The sequence below is a fragment of the Cataglyphis hispanica genome, chromosome 3 (assembly GCF_021464435.1).
Source record: "Cataglyphis hispanica isolate Lineage 1 chromosome 3, ULB_Chis1_1.0, whole genome shotgun sequence".
Lineage (NCBI taxonomy): Eukaryota > Metazoa > Arthropoda > Insecta > Hymenoptera > Formicidae > Cataglyphis > Cataglyphis hispanica.
Window position 1 is genome coordinate 7,692,595 of NC_065956.1, and position 13,961 is coordinate 7,706,555.

At 30.3% G+C, this 13,961-nt stretch overlaps 4 protein-coding genes across 11 annotated transcripts; 2 read left to right on the forward strand and 2 right to left on the reverse strand.

The window, feature by feature from the left end:
- The first annotated feature begins 983 nt into the window (after nucleotides 1–983).
- On the forward strand, nucleotides 984–3,106 carry LOC126848091 (probable RNA-binding protein 18). Of its 2 annotated transcripts, none has more exons than XM_050588665.1 (5): nucleotides 984–1,541; nucleotides 1,802–1,896; nucleotides 2,069–2,306; nucleotides 2,501–2,577; nucleotides 2,656–3,106. In XM_050588665.1, the coding sequence occupies exons 1-5, from the start codon at nucleotides 1,536–1,538 to the stop codon at nucleotides 2,870–2,872; spliced, it is 633 nt and encodes a 210-aa protein (XP_050444622.1). In that variant the 5' UTR covers nucleotides 984–1,535; the 3' UTR covers nucleotides 2,873–3,106. The 2 variants fall into 2 exon arrangements, with proteins under 2 accessions (XP_050444622.1, XP_050444623.1); XM_050588666.1 differs by having other exon boundaries at nucleotides 986–1,541; nucleotides 2,093–2,306.
- A 218-nt stretch (nucleotides 3,107–3,324) lies between these two features.
- Nucleotides 3,325–4,220, reverse strand: LOC126848092 (probable 28S ribosomal protein S25, mitochondrial). Its single transcript, XM_050588667.1, has 3 exons — nucleotides 3,989–4,220; nucleotides 3,791–3,897; nucleotides 3,325–3,678 (listed from the first exon to the last, which is right to left on the reverse strand). The coding sequence occupies exons 1-3, from the start codon at nucleotides 4,123–4,125 to the stop codon at nucleotides 3,407–3,409; spliced, it is 516 nt and encodes a 171-aa protein (XP_050444624.1). The 5' UTR covers nucleotides 4,126–4,220; the 3' UTR covers nucleotides 3,325–3,406.
- Nucleotides 4,221–4,496: 276 nt separating this feature from the next.
- On the forward strand, nucleotides 4,497–10,111 carry LOC126848088 (alanine--tRNA ligase, cytoplasmic). Of its 3 annotated transcripts, none has more exons than XM_050588658.1 (15): nucleotides 4,497–4,710; nucleotides 4,953–5,128; nucleotides 5,230–5,418; nucleotides 5,528–5,673; nucleotides 5,871–6,062; nucleotides 6,186–6,476; nucleotides 6,556–6,665; nucleotides 6,744–7,018; nucleotides 7,117–7,440; nucleotides 7,519–7,777; nucleotides 7,889–8,141; nucleotides 8,209–8,473; nucleotides 8,553–8,837; nucleotides 8,920–9,097; nucleotides 9,173–10,111. In XM_050588658.1, exons 2-15 carry the CDS (start codon nucleotides 4,997–4,999, stop codon nucleotides 9,841–9,843), a joined length of 3,570 nt encoding a protein of 1,189 aa, XP_050444615.1. In that variant the 5' UTR covers nucleotides 4,497–4,710; nucleotides 4,953–4,996; the 3' UTR covers nucleotides 9,844–10,111. The 3 variants fall into 3 exon arrangements, with proteins under 3 accessions (XP_050444615.1, XP_050444617.1, XP_050444616.1); XM_050588660.1 differs by having other exon boundaries at nucleotides 4,505–4,710; nucleotides 9,448–9,587; XM_050588659.1 differs by lacking the exon at nucleotides 4,497–4,710 and adding an exon at nucleotides 4,807–4,888.
- Nucleotides 9,876–13,727, reverse strand: LOC126848089 (mitochondrial ribosome-associated GTPase 2). 5 transcript variants are annotated; one of them, XM_050588664.1, is made up of 7 exons: nucleotides 12,158–12,297; nucleotides 11,512–11,742; nucleotides 11,319–11,438; nucleotides 10,857–11,195; nucleotides 10,549–10,687; nucleotides 10,238–10,470; nucleotides 9,876–10,078 (listed from the first exon to the last, which is right to left on the reverse strand). In XM_050588664.1, exons 1-7 carry the CDS (start codon nucleotides 12,158–12,160, stop codon nucleotides 9,920–9,922), a joined length of 1,224 nt encoding a protein of 407 aa, XP_050444621.1. In that variant the 5' UTR covers nucleotides 12,161–12,297; the 3' UTR covers nucleotides 9,876–9,919. The 5 variants fall into 5 exon arrangements, 4 of the variants coding, with proteins under 4 accessions (XP_050444621.1, XP_050444620.1, XP_050444619.1 ...); XM_050588663.1 differs by lacking the exon at nucleotides 12,158–12,297 and adding an exon at nucleotides 13,606–13,727 and having other exon boundaries at nucleotides 10,238–10,687; XM_050588662.1 differs by lacking the exon at nucleotides 12,158–12,297 and adding an exon at nucleotides 13,138–13,264 and having other exon boundaries at nucleotides 10,238–10,687.
- Between the last annotated feature and the right edge of the window lie 234 nt (nucleotides 13,728–13,961).

Here is a 13,961-nt window from a genome sequence, read left to right on the forward strand (position 1 = left end):
AAAAATATACCTTTGCTTCAACCAAGATGTGAGAAATGGAAGAGAGAATTGCAAAGCTCAATTACAATTAAGTATTCTCTTCTATTTTTCTTTTGTAACACAGCATGAAGTTCTCATTACAGTATTTTACATTATAATTATAATTTGTATTGCATACATAGTAGTGCATAATATTGTCAAATGTATCTATACGGCAATCTATCGTTAATTAATAATTGAGAAAATACTAAGCGCTCTCCATTCGATTTCTTCGCTGTTTTATATCGATTACATATAACAGCTATACAACTGTATCTAAAGTGATTATGTGTCAATTGGACTCGCAATTTTTCATATGCTTCTACGAGTTAATCTTATATTTTTCTTTTTATATAAGAGAATATTTAACGTGCCATCAACCGAATAGTTATTTTTCGGCTTTTTTGACACTTCCACTTCTTTTTTCCTTTACTTGCATACCGATAAACTTATGTTATTGTATCATTTTTGTTTCCGATTGTTATTCCATTTTAAAAACAAGTCTATTATTCTGCCAATTTCTCTTAGGAAGGTCCAAACAATGTTAAGAAAAGAGTTAACCTTATATCGTAAATCACAGACAGCTGTTCATTACAAAATTACCGACTTGTCATTAGTAATAATCACGATGTACGAATACCTAGAATATTGTTCGATCCGAAAAAGTCGAATACCGAAATCAAGACAATTTGTTGTCCATTGTATGATGGATAATAAAAAAAAATGAGAGGGTGTCTTCCAGCAAATTACAAAGATGACACTAGTGGTGTTTTCGAATGTAGCAGGTTAATCGCTTTGAGAGCGATTAATGACGTCATTGCATTGTTTCTGCCAATGAGTGATTTGGATTCATAGTAAAATATAATGATTAATTGATCCGGATTGGATTAACCCATCCATTCGAAAACGCCAATAGTTTGTTCTTTATAGGCATCATTTATTTTACACTGGTCAATCATAGCCATTTCTTTAAAAAATAAAATGGCTGTGATTGGCCAGAATAGTATTTGGTACATATTAAAGTCTGATGGTGTAAACTAGGTCAGTGCTTTCTACAAGAGAAAACATTGGATTGGTTTAGCAATTGCAAAACTGCACACGGTGGTTTCAATATAATCTTATTTAGCGATTGAAAAAAAAAGTACAAATCAATACGAGGGATTAATAATACAGTTATGTGCAGCAGATTTTGGAAAATGCGAAATCATACGGAATATTTGATTTCTCATACATTTTCATCTTTACGACGCTTTGGAAATAACTCTCGGATGTGATAGTGTGAACACGATTTTCTCCAATTTTTCACGAATTTTCTGTCAAATGTTACGAATGCTTTAGCAATGAACTGTTATATTACTCTCGTAAGGTTTCACGAATAATTTGAAACATCTGAGAGAAGAGACCGATGTTTCTTGTTTACTGATTAGAGTTGTCGATCAATACTGATGAAAATTAAGGTTTCTCGGTATTAATTTGATCAATTCGACGACACCTGTCCATTCCTCGGTCTCATTAGAATGGAGGTAAAATTTTATTGTATTTTATTTATTGATAAGAAAAAATTAGTTGGTTCATGATTATTTATAAATAATTGATAAATAAATTTACATCGTCATATTAAAGCAAGCAGTTTGTAGATATTTAGGGTTATAATCAAATAATTATTTTTAAACTAATTCCAAAATATCTCAAAAGCATTTTAAATATTTTTTTTTTGCTTTTATTATAAAATAATATTTTTACAGATATCTTAACTATATAATAATATTATTTTTATTTATAGCCAGATAAAATTCCTTTGCCATTAGAACCCATAAAATCAAATCAAATCGAAGATAGACGCTTATGGGTAGGCAATTTAGATTTAAGAATTAATGAGTAAGTATTTACATATATTTATAATACATTTATTTCTCTTTTATAAAATTTAGATAATATATTTTTAATGAACTTTATATATTTAGAGAAAAGAGTGTTTTAAAGAATTATATTATTAATAGAGAACAAATTTATTCTATTTTATATTATAATAAATAAATTTGAAAAGAAGAACTAACTCTCTTTTTGTCAATCGGTACCAACTCCTGAAACTTGTCCAAAAATATGGCACAATCGAAAAGTTCGACCTGCTGTTTCATCGATCGGGGCCTCAAGCTGGTCAGCCAAGAGGATACGCATTTGTTACTTACAAAACAATCCAAGATGCCAAAACAGCAAAGGATGCATTACATAACCTAAAAGTTGGAGCTAAAAATATTATTGTCAGATGGGCACATAGTGTCACCGAGGTATATAATATAATATATATAGTAATATATTCACATTATATTATGCATAATTGTTCAAATATAAATTTTTTATATAAGTTCTCAATTATGCATGCATTATATCATTTATTTCATAAAACACATTAAACTTTTATAATTTTAAATATTTCAAAACCACACTTAAAAGAACATGAAAGTAATCAATTTTTATTTAGTCGGACATGGAGAAACCAAAGCCAAAAATAGATATTCCTGCCTTAGCTGGTGCAAAGAAAGAAGATAAAAAAATAAGGTAACAAGGTTTTATACACTTAAAAATAATGATTAGAAACAAAATCTTCTCATTATTAAAAACACAATTTATGTGCAGTCTTGAAACAGCAATTCAAGCAATTGAAGCAAAACTTAAATTAATGAAAGAATCCGAGGAAGAATTTGAGTTGAATAAACCATTGGAAGGCTCGCCAATTATACACCTTTATCAGAAACCAGAAAATCAAAAACCGTCCACTTCTACACGTTATCATAGTCGTGGAAGCTATTACCATCACAACAAACCATATAGTCGTCATAAACCAAGAAGATAATTCATGTATAGTCATATTTCGAATATTTTATTTTTTCATTTATTAAATAATAAATCATTATATCATTTCTTTTTTCATAATATTTATATTATTAATTTATAATAATCTAGGCATTTGTAATATTGTTTTTATTAAAAATTCTATATTTCTTGCTATATTAAAAGATTTTATATACATTTTGTATATTGTGTAATGTTCATACATATTTTTAAATAATACAATTCTAAAAATTTCTAGAATAGACAAATATTGATTCCTAAAAACAAGCAAATACAAGAAACATTACAGTTTCAAGTCTTCGATAATATAATATTTAGCATTGATGTATTTTCATAATATATGGAAATCTTTTTTATAATAAACATATATGTGAAAGACTTTGTAAAAAAGTATATGAGATGGGCAAATTATTTTCGCTATCCATATGTTTTTGAATAAATAAGGACCATGTATACATATAAATTCTATGTATATAATACATATATGCAATTATAATACAATTATAACAAGAATTTTTAATATCAGACAGCTTATTTATTCCTTATTCTGTAATCTTTCTATTATAATCTTTCCACGCATATGATCCGGTAAAGGTACTATACCAGGACATGGCAATTGTCCTGGGATATGACATATACAGCTTTTTTCGCAACCTACTCCAAAATTCGCTGGATTATCCTTCTTCTCCTTGATTTTAGTTTCTTGCATTAAAGTTGATTTTGGTTTTCCAACTACTTTTATAAGATGCTGAAGTATCTCGTCCTTTGATTTACTATCTATATCTATTAACATTGTTTTTCCATCTTCTGCAAATTTATAATTTTTACATTGTAGAATATGTATATCTGAATTTATATAATTATTCTCCGAATTGTATTAAATATAAATCTTGTTCATAAAGTAACAAAATTAAATTACCGTAGTAGCATTTTATGAATGGCGAAGGTGTCATATTTTTAAAAGTAACTATCTGCACAGTTGGATTTTTGTATTGCAGCTGTGGTAAATGCCAAAATATGAAACCTCTATAAAAACAAAGATAAGAATTAGATTTTCATTAAAAATTACGAAGGGTAAATGATGCAGTATTATAATACGCATAATCTGAAACTTCACCTTGCACCCTTATGATGTTCACTATGTGTATTGTAATTAATGGATAATATCTGTATTTTATTTTTTAATACTAATTGACCGGACATCAGATATTTCAATGTTCGCCGCACGGGCTCTTTGCCTACCATAAACGGCATTTTGCGTAATTTTATTTATTGTTTATCCGCATCTACATACACATCGACCAACCTAACCTAACCAACACTTAACAGATGACGGAAACGGAGGGAGATGGGGATCATTGTCCAGCCTAAAGGCCGTATTATACTACTAGATTGAGTTGGAATTACAATTGATGATTGTGGATTGACCAATCAGCCGACAAGCTACTTTGCTCTGATTGGTCAATGCGTAACTGCAATCCTAAAAGAGCCCGTAGTACGGCATTTATATTTGTCGTTCGACAAGATTTGACAGACCTATTGATTGGGTACCATAGCAAAAAAACTTTCGAAATCCTAGAAATTTCTATGCAATAACCAATCGACAAGCTCGTTGTACAACATGTAATGGTATCTTTAGCTTATGCGATATCGATACAATGATTTTTTTTTCCGTTTACCGGCTCACCACCTTCAGCTCGTGAAAGCACGAGTGATATGTCTGGAATGTGATCTGAATTTTTTTTTCCTTTTTTTTTGCCTTTCTCTTTTCACGTACTCTCATTGATACAATTGTCACGTTGTCAGTTGTGTTTGCTCAGACTTTCGTATTACCTGGAAGTAAGTTTTTTTGCATCAAATTGCCATGAATTTTTTTTTCTTTGTATATATAAATTTAATATATTATTGGGTATTGTAAAATACAATTATACAATTTACCAAAAGAGTATTTCTTGTCATTGCTCGATAAATGAACTTATTATTTCACATTTTATCTGATGCAATTCGAGACCATATGGTAAACTATTGCAATATATATGTACATCTTGATATCTCAATAATATATTATCATTCTTTTATAGAATAGAGTTGAAGAAAAATCTAGGATATTAAAACATTAATCAACATGAAAGCAAATGAGATACGACAAGCTTTCATTGACTTCTTTAAAAACAAGGGTCATGAATATGTACATTCAAGCTCAACAATACCTCATGATGACCCAACTTTGCTTTTTACGAATGCTGGAATGAATCAGGTTAATTATTATTATTAATATGATTGTAATTCTTGCTACAATTACTTTGTTAATATTTTATATGATAAATTTGTGTCTTTTATTATAAAAATGTATTTTAGTTTAAGCCGATATTCTTAGGAACAGTTGATCCTAATAGTGATATGGCAAAATGGGTACGCGTGGTGAATAGTCAAAAGTGTATTAGAGCTGGTGGCAAACACAATGATCTAGATGATGTTGGTAAAGATGTTTATCATCATACTTTCTTTGAAATGATGGGAAACTGGTCCTTTGGAGATTATTTCAAGGTAATCAATTAAGAATTGATTGGAAAAAATTGATAATTATCTCTCAAATTTTAATATATAATAATTTTAATTATATTCATAAAAAGAATATATTGGATTATCTTTGTAGAAAGAAATATGTGCTTGGGCTTGGGAATTTTTAACAGATGTATTGAAACTATCAGCTGATAGATTGTATGTAACATATTTCGGTGGTGATGAAAAGAATGGATTGGCACCAGACAATGAGTGTAAAAACTTGTGGCTTTCTCTTGGGTATTATCTTATAGTCATATTTTAGAATATAATTATTTTAAATATCCATTTAAATAATTTTATACTTTATTTTACATTCTGTAGTTTTTTTAAATTTATATTATAATCTTTTTTTTTTTAAATATATTTTTTACTATATATTTTTTTTTTTTTTTTTTAAATTTTGAAATGTGTAAATTAGTAATATAAATCTGCAGAATACCTGCCTCGCACGTTCTACCAGGCAATATGAAAGATAATTTTTGGGAAATGGGTGAAACTGGACCCTGTGGACCATGCAGTGAACTACATTACGATCGTATTGGTGGCAGAGAAGCGGCTCATCTTGTAAATATGGATGATCCTGATGTGTTGGAAATCTGGAATCTGGTGTTTATACAATATAATAGGTATTTAATTTATAATTTCTATAATATATTTATAAACTCATTCATATAATATATAATGTATAAACTTTTAATTATTTCAAGTTTAATAAACAATTTAATTAATGAGTTATGTCAATATTCCAGAGAATCAGATGGCAGTCTTAGATCATTACCAAAAAAGCATATAGACTGTGGTTTGGGCTTAGAACGATTAGTATCAGTAATTCAGAATAAACGTGCTAATTACGATACTGACTTATTCTTTCCTTTGTTTGCTGCAATTAAAAATGCTACAGGAGCCCCACCTTATCAAGGTAAAGTAGGGGCTGATGATGTTAATGGAATCGATATGGCATATAGAGTTCTGGCAGATCATGCTCGAACTATCACAATCGCTCTAGCGGATGGAGGAATGCCTGATAATACTGGTAGAGGGTAAGCAAGATTATCTATAACTTTTTATCTTTTTTTATATTTTTTAATTAATGTAATACGAAATTTCTATTTGATATAGATATGTCCTGAGAAGAATCTTACGACGTGCCGTACGTTATGCGACTGAAAAATTAAATGCTAAGCCTGGAGTCTTTGGATCTCTCGTGAATGTAGTTGTAGATCTTCTTGGTAAAATATTTTTTATCATAATGAGAGAAGTCTGTATTTATTATTTGCATTATTTCTAAAGTCAACCTTTTGTTACAGGAGAAGTTTTTCCAGAAATAACAAAAGATCCGCAAAGTATAATCGATATCGTGAATGAGGAAGAGGTTCAATTTTTGAAAACTTTATCGCGTGGTCGTAATTTGTTAAATAGAACAATAGCGAAATTAGAATCAAGCGATACTGTACCAGGTGATGTCGCATGGCGCTTGTATGATACTTATGGTTTTCCGATAGATCTCACTCAATTAATGATTGAGGAAAAAGGATTGAAAATCGACATGGCTGGCTATGAAGAATCTAAAAAACAAGCGCAGGTATAATATATATTTTGCTTTGTAATAAATATTCTATTGATTTCATGTGAATGAAACTTTTTTAAATATTCATTAAAAATATTTTCTCAATTATTTAGTTAATTTCCCAAAATAAAGCTGGTGGAGTAGACGACCAAATAAATTTGGATGTCCATGCCATTACTGAATTGCAAGAACGTGGTATCAAATCTACAGACGATTCTCCTAAATATAATTATGAGGTAATTAGTTCTGTTAAATATGAGGAGTATGAGTTTGCGCCATGTATTGGTACTGTGATCGCAATGAGACGGGCTAAGACTTTTGTCGATCAAGTAACTTCTGGCGAAGAAGTTGGAATTCTATTAGATAAAACGAATTTTTACGCGGAACAAGGAGGACAGATATACGACGAGGGATTTTTAGTAAAAGTCGACGATGAGGTATGCAAGGATGGATTCACTTTTAATTGCATGTAACAAAAATTAGATTATTAATATTGCTACATTATTTTGTACAAGGCTACAGAGATTCGTGTGAAAAACGTTCAAGTAAGAGCTGGTTATGTACTACATATCGGTACCGTAGGCGGGGGTACATTAAGAAAAGGAGATAAAGTTCATACAAATGTGGATACGGCACGCAGACGGTTGATAATGGCTAATCACAGCGCCACACACGCCCTTAATTATGCGCTTAGAAAAGTTCTGGGAATGGAAGCTCATCAAAAAGGATCGTTAGTTGCACCCGATAGACTTCGTTTTGACTTTACAAACAAAGGTACGTTATCGAAAATATCGTAAATTGTATTATATTACACAAATTTATTCTTATTATATGATATACTGAATCTTAATATATATCTAAATATATATTGTATCTTCACAATAGGACCAATGACAACAGAACAAGTGAAAAATACGGAAAACATTACCGCTGATATGATTAAGAAGAACATGAAAATTTATTCCAAGGAGAGTAAGTTAGCTTTTGCGAAAAATATTGTGGGTTGTCGTGCAATGTTCGAAGAAACATATCCTGATCCGGTACGCGTTATTAGTATGGGCATCCCGGTTGATAGTCTAGAAATGGATCCTCTCGGTACAGCTGGTCTTAATACTAGCGTAGAATTTTGTGGTGGAACGTAAGTATAAAGTTTCAGATACACGTTTGATCGCTCGCTTCTTCAAGTTAATCATTTTTTTCTATAGACATTTACATTACACTGGCCACATAGGTAATTTTATAATAACCAGCGAAGAAGCGATTGCTAAAGGTATCAGACGTATAGTGGCGCTCACTGGACCGGAAGCAGCCAAAGCTTTCAGAACAGCAACATTATTGCAAAATCAATTATCCTATCTTCAAAAAATGATTGAAACTGACAAATCTGGTACAAATTCTAAGGAATATGTGAAGAAGATAGTGAAACTAACGGATGAAATAACGCATGCCATTATTCCTGGATGGAGAAAGGTAATTACATTTAAAACTTTTATTTCAATTAATAATAATATTTTAATTTGTTGCACAAATAATTTGTCTTTATATGCAGGATAACATGCGTGCCACACTGAAAGAATTAAAGAAGTCTCTCGATGATAAGGAACGAGCAGCAAAGGCAGCTATCGCTAACAAGGTTGTAGAAACTGCTCAATCTATAATACAGTCCAAAATTGGATGCCAAGTCTTAATTGAAGTGCTGGAAGCGTACAGTAATACAAAAGCTTTGGATTCAGCATTGAAGAAGATTAGAGTTTTATCACCAGAAACTAGCGCCTTGCTTATAAGTGTCGATCACGATGTCAGAAAGATATTTGCTCTCAGCTCTGTGCCAGAGGTAAAAAGATTTAGTCTGAGAACCATATCGATAAAAAATAAACGAAATTGCATAATATAATGTTGAACAAATTTATTCGTAGTCTGCGATCTCCAAAGGACTCAAAGCAAACGAATGGATCCAAGTGATTGCGCCTGCGATGCAAGGCAAAGGAGGTGGAAAATCTGAATCTGCACAAGCTTCCGGGACTAATATAGCGTGTTTAAACGAAATAATAAACAGTGCTAATGAGTTTGCCAAGCAAAAACTTGGAATTTTAGGTAAGTGTAGAAATATTTTGCATTATTAGTATATAATTTATACTGTAGAATAAAAAATTGTATATCTGCTTCCAGAAAATAGTATCACTAATGATACTTATGAGATTAAGACTTTAGAAAATGATAATCAATCGATTGATATGGACTCATCATCAAAATTGATACTTTATACAAACATTGGGAGCACTAAATGTAAATTGGCACAAATAATCGCGCGATATAGCAACAAATGTTTGATTATTAAGCAAATCGAAAATGATAAATTACATTCTAGCAATATAATATTAAAAGCAGCAGATGTTACATTATTCGATATCAATGCTATCGCGTTCTTTTTATCAAATTCGCAGCTACGGCGTGAAGATGATTTGTTTGCATCCAGCCAGATTTTGCAATGGATAAGTTATGTGCAAAACCACCTTTTACCGGCAGTGAGTGGCTGGGTGCTTCCGACACTCGACATTTCTGTGTCAAAAGAAATGAAAACAAACACAAAGATTTCTAAAGAAGATGTTCTTTGTGCCTTAACAACATTGAACAACACATTATATACGAGAACATATTTGATAGGAGAAAGAATCACTCTTGCGGATATATTTGTTTTTATCGCAATATTGCCTTTATACGAAGATGTATTGGATCCACATTATAGGAAGCAATATACAAATTTAAATAGGTGGTTTTCTACAATTTTGAATCAGCCGCAAGTAAAATGTAAAGAATTATGCACTTTGCATATTTCGTAATGTTTATATTAGATGTTATAATAGATGTTAGCTATTGTAATAAAAACATTTTATTTGCATTTTCTATCAAAATGCATTATACAATAGAGTTGTCATTTTCTTCCGATGTATTGGTTTTAAGATTATCATACAGTATCCTAATTTCTTTTAATAAAGTGGAAATGTTTGTACCCAGCTTGGCAGAGATAGGAATTATTGGCAAATTTATATATTTCTTGAGTAATTGTAAATTAATCTGAAATATAAATTGCAATTATTATTGTAAAAATCACTCGAAATTTTTATTACATCTACTATATACTTTTCTTTCTTTCTACCATTGACATTTAAATTAATTGGGCAATAACTAGTAAACAGAAAACGAGAGAGAATTTTAGATTTTGATTGCTCTCACCTCAGCATTAGGCAAATCCATTTTATTCGCTACAATGATATGAGGTCTGTCATTTAATCTTTCATTAAACTGACTAATTTCATATTTTAGAGTTTCTAGAGCTATCCATGGTTCGTCCACAGTAACATCTAAAATAAATATTAAAGCGGCGCAACGCTCCGCGTGTTTGAGAAAAGTTATACCGAGTCCTTTATTCTTGTGCGAGTCTTCTATGAGACCGGGCATATCGGCCACTGAAACAAATAATGATAAAATAGAGTGAGAAAAAAGAGAAGAACGGTTTTTATTGTGTTGTATTAAATACAAATTACCTGCAACTTGTTCATAATCATCATACTGTATCATGCCTATGTAAGGTTTCAGAGTAGTGAAAGGATATGCTGCTATCTTTGGCCTAGCTCTGGTTATAGCTCTTAAAAGTGTACTTTTACCAGCATTTGGTAGACCAATCTATATACAAATTCATATAAAAAAATATGAAACAAAAATGTAACGCGTGCGCATTTTTATATATTTTATATTGTATTCTTGAAAATTAATTTTTTTGAATAAAGAAATAACGGAAAATCATAGCAATAATTGTAATTAGGAAGAGAATATTTATACATGTAACACTCACTAATCCAATGTGAGCCATACTTCTTAATTCTAACACATATTGCAAGTCTTCTCCGATCGCGCCATATTCGGATATTTCTGGTGACTGTTGAGTATCTGATTTAAAAAAAGCGTTTCCATGCCCACCGGCACCACCTCTTGCGGCAATAAACATCATTCCATTTTGATCTAAGTCGGCTAATATTCTTCCATTTAGATCACGCACGATTGTCCCGACGGGTACTCTTACTACATTGTGTTCCGCATTTTTGCCGAAGCAATCTTTAGTATACCCCTTTTCGCCATCTTCAGCTCTAATCACAGATTGTATATCTCCAAGATCTTTCACATTTGTTTTTGCCTATACAATAAAAGTAAATATTACACAATCTTTGTCAGATGTGAGATATATATATATATATATATATATATATATATATATATATATATATTATATTTTATTAATTACGTTCATCAATCTTACTTCAAATATTACATGACCACCATTCCCACCATCACCTCCATCAGGACCAGCTCGATCATTGACCCACAATCGTAAGAACGATATTTCACCATCTCCACCTTTTCCTCCAATTGTTCTTATCTAACAGTCACATATTTGTATTAATTTATAATTTGATGTTATTTTTAAATATAATGCAAGACAATATTCCTACCTGTTTTATATCAATAAAAGACTGTAGAGTATCGCGTTTTGATTTTGGTTTTATACTACGTAATGGTTTGGCTATAGATTTCTCCTTATATACACATGTAGTGACAGACAATGTCCTAAATAAGTTTCTGTATGACATTTTGCATTTATTTCTATTTAATATAATTTTGTAACTTTGTCCTTGAATTATATTGCACGCGACGATATTTCTCAAAAGGCGAAGGCAATGCATCTGAAAATAAAAGTAATAGGCTCAGAGTATTAACAATTAAGTGAGAAAACTGACAAATAAGGAGCGTAATATTGGTGCAAACTAATATTGTAGACCACCTATTTGTACATTTGTCTTCTGTTTTGATTATCAACCTTAATTTAAAATTTGATTACAAAATATTATGTATATCAAGTTTTAAAATTCTAATCTAATACATAATCTTTATATACATATTTATATCCATGCTAAAGATTGATCAAAAAAATAATCCAAAATGTACATATTTAATTCACATTATTACTAATATATAACAATAATAAGTTCATGCATCAATAATATCCGCGCCTTGGTTCTTATAATTCCATATTTTAAATATATAATTCCATTTGTATCTTAAATATAATGAGATAAATTAATAACTGCGCATATGTACCATTTTAATGATATATAGCTTTATTTTTTAATGATTTGTGTATTTAGCTAGTTTTGCATTAGATGCTATCTTGAGATAGCAACTTGAAAGTTGTCTTCTATAAAACTCGAGATTACATCTTGATGCAATTCAATAACTCTCTTTCTATATAAAGGTATATAAGTTGATTTGTAAGTTATTCTGTAAGTCCTTTTTATCTTTTTATCAATAGGAGATAAATAATAATCGATAAAATCAATATTGTCTATGATAGCTCCTGCATAATTATATATTGATTTATAAAATTCAGGTGTATTAAAATCTGTGTCAGTAGACAAAGTTAGATCAAATATAAAAATACATGGATAAATACACTTGACATCATAATTCGATTCATTTTCGATATTGTTTGTTACTTCTTTCCATGTAATATTATTTATAATGTATTTAGAGATGTCTATTTTATTGTTAGGTGTAATATTATATAGTGTAGGTGGGTTGCCCTTTTTAAAAAAATGTGTCAACGAGCCTGCTGTATAAAATTGTTTCTCTAAACTGCGATAGCCTGTTACAACAAAATCTGGAAAAGATTGCCACAAAAAAGGTTCTACTTTCGTTAATATAAAATTTCCATGTGCAGCCATTTCTACAATTTTCCATGAATCATCCCAACGTCTCTTGGGATTATCCATAGGTGTTCCACCTTGGCCATTGCACAATGTCACTAATACTTGACCATTTTCTTTTATCATTTTTTGGGATGACACAAAAAAGCTTTTCAGTAACTCCCTATTTTTTTCTATTCTCATTTTACCGCCAACATGAGGAAAATTAAAAATAATTTTGTCAAATAATTTAGATTTTAATCCAAGGCATTCTTCTAATTTTGTAGCATCTACATTAAACAATACACAAATGTCTGGAAAGAAAAGCATAAATAAGTTTCTCTTTCAATTAATTGCAAAATTTTATTATGAGATGGATTCATATGATTTACTAACCATTGTTCTGAAGATACTTTATATTTTCTTTTGCAGTCTCTTGACTCACGCTAGATTCATAACAAGTAGCGATAAGCTTGATGTTTAAATTGTGCCGCAGTAATGCTACAGAAAATGAGAAATTGCCTTCTCCTACTAGCAATACACAGTCATCTTTATTAAATATTGAAATCTTCATTCTTCTTTCTCAAAGTAATCGGACGACGATATACGACGATAAAAGATTGTATTATTAGATAAATGCTTTTCTTTCCAGATATAGAAAAAGTAATATTAAGATAATATTAAATTTCTTCAAAGAGATTTCTTGAAGAGTGCTTTCAAAACTTATAAAAGTTAGCACACATATCTCTGCATATTTGATTTGACACTTGACACCAGTTATAGGTTAAGAAATTAGGTTAGCTAGTTTATATTTCTTTATAATGGCAAGTAATATCTTAATTGCATTTGACAAATTTAACTAACCTTTTATTATATATATAATAAAGAGATAAACTCTTTAAAATGTAATCAATTTTATCAAAATATATTTTTTTCACGTTACGTCGATCTAATTTTCACATGTAAACGATCATTTTACTGATGTTTAAAAACCTATTTGTAAAGATATCGGTTAATGGACCAATCAAGACTCAAAAGGAATAAAGAATTCTTTGATCTGATTGGCTAATCAAAAGTTATTTCTATCAATAGATTTTCGAACGCAATCCAAAAATGCGTTCCGGTTGATGCTACAAAAGTTTGATAAATCATTTGATGAACCAATCAGAGCAAAGAAATGCCCCTTTATCCCTTTCATCCTGATTGGTCAATCAAATTCA

Coding starts and splice junctions, on each gene's coding strand:
- LOC126848091 (XM_050588665.1), top strand. Junction 1,897..2,068: donor TTAGATTTAAGAATTAATGA/GTAAGTATTTAC, acceptor TTTGAAAAGAAG/AACTAACTCTCTTTTTGTCA. Junction 2,578..2,655: donor AAAGAAGATAAAAAAATAAG/GTAACAAGGTTT, acceptor ATTTATGTGCAG/TCTTGAAACAGCAATTCAAG.
- LOC126848092 (XM_050588667.1), bottom strand. CDS start 4,125: ATGCCGTTTATGGTAGGCAAAGAGCCCGTGCGGCGAACATTGAAATAT. Junction 3,898..3,988: donor GAACATCATAAGGGTGCAAG/GTGAAGTTTCAG, acceptor TTGTTTTTATAG/AGGTTTCATATTTTGGCATT. Junction 3,679..3,790: donor ATTCATAAAATGCTACTACG/GTAATTTAATTT, acceptor ATAAATTTGCAG/AAGATGGAAAAACAATGTTA.
- LOC126848088 (XM_050588658.1), top strand. CDS start 4,997: ATGAAAGCAAATGAGATACGACAAGCTTTCATTGACTTCTTTAAAAAC. Junction 8,474..8,552: donor TTATTCCTGGATGGAGAAAG/GTAATTACATTT, acceptor CTTTATATGCAG/GATAACATGCGTGCCACACT. Junction 8,838..8,919: donor CTCTCAGCTCTGTGCCAGAG/GTAAAAAGATTT, acceptor ATTTATTCGTAG/TCTGCGATCTCCAAAGGACT.
- LOC126848089 (XM_050588662.1), bottom strand. Junction 11,439..11,511: donor CTTTTATTGATATAAAACAG/GTAGGAATATTG, acceptor TGTGACTGTTAG/ATAAGAACAATTGGAGGAAA. Junction 11,196..11,318: donor GTGGTCATGTAATATTTGAA/GTAAGATTGATG, acceptor TTTATTGTATAG/GCAAAAACAAATGTGAAAGA.